The 4,033-nt window shown below is 37.0% G+C and overlaps 1 protein-coding gene across 1 annotated transcript; it reads left to right on the plus strand.

The window, feature by feature from the left end:
• The first annotated feature begins 371 nt into the window (after positions 1-371).
• Positions 372-1,340, plus strand: LOC140166920 (ATP-dependent DNA helicase PIF1-like). The gene has a single exon (XM_072190405.1). The coding sequence runs from the start codon at positions 372-374 to the stop codon at positions 1,338-1,340; it is 969 nt and encodes a 322-aa protein (XP_072046506.1).
• The last annotated feature ends 2,693 nt before the right edge of the window (positions 1,341-4,033 follow it).

The following is a 4,033-nucleotide window of genomic DNA, read 5'->3' on the forward strand; positions in this document are numbered from 1 at the left end:
AATCCACAAGGTGAACAACAACGTCTGGATGACCAATTAGACCGCAATTTAGTTCAAGATTCAGATGATGAATTTGCCGAAATTGAAGTTCCTGAACTGCAGTCACGACAAAATATACATCAGGCAGATCAACCTAGATGTGCGATTGAAACATGCGATCCTGAAATAACCGAAGAACAAGCACAACACATGATGCGCCAACTGAACGAAAAGCAACGTCAGGTATTTAATCATGTTTCAAAATGGTGTGACGATAAAGTAAGAGATCAGAGTGTCGACCCATTTCAAATGTTTGTTACTGGAGGTGCAGGAACCGGAAAGTCGCATGTTATCAAATGCATTCAGTACTATGCAAAAAAGTATTTGCACGCATGACAGAATCCGCCGAAGATATGACAGTCTTGTCACTTGCTCACCTTGGAACAGCTGCATTCAATATTTGTGGTCAAACAATCTGCTCCGGATTAAAAATTAATCCTAAATCTCAAAAAGAATACAAACCACTTGGTGAAGAATCACTAAACACTTTACGAGTCAAATATCGGCATTTGCAATTAGTAATTATAGACGAAATTTCAATGGTTAGTACAACTCAGCTGACATATATATTCGGACGGTTGCAGCAGATTAAAGGAACATATACTGACTTTGGCAATGTGTCAATCCTAGCAGTGGGAGATTTCTATCAATTGCCACCAATTAGCCCACCTACACCATTATGCTTTCCGCACGACGAAATTTTGAAAGATATATGGAACCCACTCTTTCAAATAGTTGAGCTCAAAGAAATCATGCGCCAAAAAGATGATGCTATCTTTGCTCAAATGCTTAATCGGCTACGTGAACGGAAAAAGAAACAACCACTGCAAAAGACAGACAAAGAATTGCTCGAATCACGAAGAGTTGAGGAAAATAATCTAACAACGCCTCCTGATGCATTGCATTTGTTTTACCTTAACAAAGATGTCGATAGCCACAATGAAAGAAAACTTGCGTCACTGAACAGTGAAATGTTCACCATTAAAGCTAATGACGTTGACCAAAGAGGTGGACGAATTATCCAAGTGCATGAAACGCCACATAGAACAACACGTGCAGATGATACTTCTTTAGCATCTTACCTGAAATTAGCAGTAGATGCTCGAGTTATGCTCATAGCAAATGTAGATGTTTCAGATGGACTATGTAACGGAGTTCCTGGCATAGTGAAAGGAATCGAGTTCTGCAATTCTCAAAATATGCCAATTGTTGTATATGTCAAATTTGACAGTGATCGAGTTGGAGCAAAACACGAACTACCCAGTTTATTCCACCACACTATGCAGGATGTATACCAATAAAGCCACGTAAAGAATCGTTCCAGGTCAAAGGTAGAACATTCACTACGACAAGAGAACAGATGCCATTGAAACTTGCATGGGCTGTTACTGTTCATAAAGTGCAGGGCCAAACGACAGATCAGGCAGTGATTTCTATGAAAGGTCTAAGAAAATCGATGGCTTACGTGGCACTCAGTCGAGTCACTCATCTTGAAGGAATGTATTTGATGGATTATGATGAATCCCGCATCTTTTGTAATGAAGATATCGAAGCAAACGTCGCCAAAATGCCTACATGTGATCTTTCCAAAGCAAACCCTTTGACAGAAATCGACCACAACACAAATTTTGTAATCGCTCATCACAACATACAGAGTTTACATCGACACATAGATGATCTCAAAAAGAACCCAGAAATAAGAAAGGCCCATGTGATCTGTTTGTCTGAAACATGGCTTACCGACGACAGTAACCTCGACTCTGTTTCAATTGAAGGATACACATTGGAAGTAGTTAACTCTGGAAATGGTAGAGGTGTCGCTATGTATATTCAGAACGGCATCCGTTATACAGTACAGTAGTACCACTTTTCAGTAATGAATGTGATATACTTGCCATAAGAACAAGTGGAAAAACAAACTTGCTGGTTGCGACAATATACAAGCCTATGGCAACAAGTACAAGCACGTTTAGCACAGAAATGAACAATATCACAGCCCAAATGGAAGTACTAGATACAGATTACAAAGTACTCGTCGGAGATTTCAATCGCAACTTGTTCAAAGAAACCATTTTACCCGCTTTCAGACAATACCATCAGGTCATCTCCAATTCTACCACCGCTAAAGGAACTCTGCTAGATCACATTTATGTCAAGCCCAAGCCCACGCAATACCAAGCATCTGTAATGACAACATACAGCTACCATCAGCCAACATTTATTGCCATAACGTATTAGCAATTCTTTTCAGTTAAACCATTTAGATTTACAAACAAAGACGATTCCCTTGTACTGAAACAAAACAATAAAGGTAAAAATAATGTTTGATTATAGGCAAAAGCAAGTTTAAGAGCAGGATAACTGTTAACTTATGTCAAAATTAATATAAACCATGCACTTAGTAATGTCTTGCATGAGAATCTAAATTTATATCTTTTTTAAAATAATTGAGCTCAGTGAAACATCTTTGTGTTAATCCAAGTATTTTGTTATACGCAATAATTGTGACATAGCAGATGTTAATTAATATCTATATAACATTGTTTAATTGTACAATGATCTGTGAATGTTTCATGAATCGGATTATTTAAATATTGTGTTTTTCCTGCATATTTTATACTCGTCTTCAACAGTTTCAATACCTCATTTATCAAAATAACATACATTAATCATGTCAATCAATTACCGATTTTCATCATACTATAACTTATATAATATAACGAACATCGTCATTCCATTGAACTATTTTTCAACATGTTCATATTCAAAGTGTAAAAAATGCATTTTCATAGTTCAGAGAATTGGTACACGTAGATGCCTCTATCTTAGTATTACTTTTTAGAAAATGCAACGTACAATAAAGATTATAAGCCTGCGTATTTCTGTGACATATAAACCTCGATAATTATGTTGTAATTCTATTTATGCTTTCACATTGTCCAGCCTATTATACATGACATCATTATATCAAATAATATTGAATAGTCGCTTTTTATTCACTTTTTTGTCAATTATATATATACCTTAACTTTGTGCAATATCAATAAAATATTCTGTGTATTTTTTAATAATGTATTAATGTCACTCTGTATAGCCTACTTAAAATAATTTGTCATGAATCATAATAAATTATTTGCAATTATTGTATATACTATATGCTAACCAATAATTATAATTGAGTCTTAGTTAAGACTCGTATGCCCAGGTTAGGGCAATTTGTGCGTAAGTTAGAAATGGGGCACCTTTGTCTTCTCTGCAGACAAAGTACACTGTTCTGGACCCCTTTCTATCTACAACAAAAATTGCACTAGTCAGAAACGAGTCTTAGTCTCCTACTTTGTCTTCTCTTGATTTGACAAAGTACAGTCGTGCGGGTCCTGGGCACTGAGGACGAATCCGCAAATCTCTTGCTGCTTCAAATTGTTTAGGAATATCATCATTTGCATAGCTGAACCACGTGGCTTCAGCAGAGTTGTGTTCGACAAAACACGAACATCTATGCCCGTGACCCTACTTATCTCCTTTCCTTGCCCACAAACACATATTTGGTAACCAACATGCCCTTCTGCCACAAATAACATGGCAAAGTGATGCCACGTGCACACATACATTGACATTAGCCAATGTATATGGGGTTTTCATATATTTTGGGGTCAAAGGTCATTAAAAGCTATTAAAGGTTCACAACACGGCTGTGTTCGTGGGTTAGACCACAGCTAAGTCTAGTTCTTTCTTCTTTCTTCTTTCTTCTTTCTTCTTTCTGTCAACCATTATATTTGCTCTAGCACTCACATGCTTACATCGATTTTGACCTAACTTGGTCACAATGATCATTGACCATGCCCCTACATGTCACATGAAACTTGTGGGGTCAAAGGTCACGCAGGGGTCATAGGTGTTAAAAACGTGATTTCGACTCAAAATGCATCTTCTCCTACAAATTAAGTAGAACAGTGACGCCACTAGCACACATGCATTGTAATTACCCAGTGTC

This window comes from Amphiura filiformis, chromosome 12, assembly GCF_039555335.1.
Source record: "Amphiura filiformis chromosome 12, Afil_fr2py, whole genome shotgun sequence".
NCBI classification, from domain to species: Eukaryota; Metazoa; Echinodermata; class Ophiuroidea; order Amphilepidida; family Amphiuridae; genus Amphiura; species Amphiura filiformis.

Coding starts and splice junctions, on each gene's coding strand:
- LOC140166920 (XM_072190405.1), top strand. CDS start 372: ATGACAGAATCCGCCGAAGATATGACAGTCTTGTCACTTGCTCACCTT.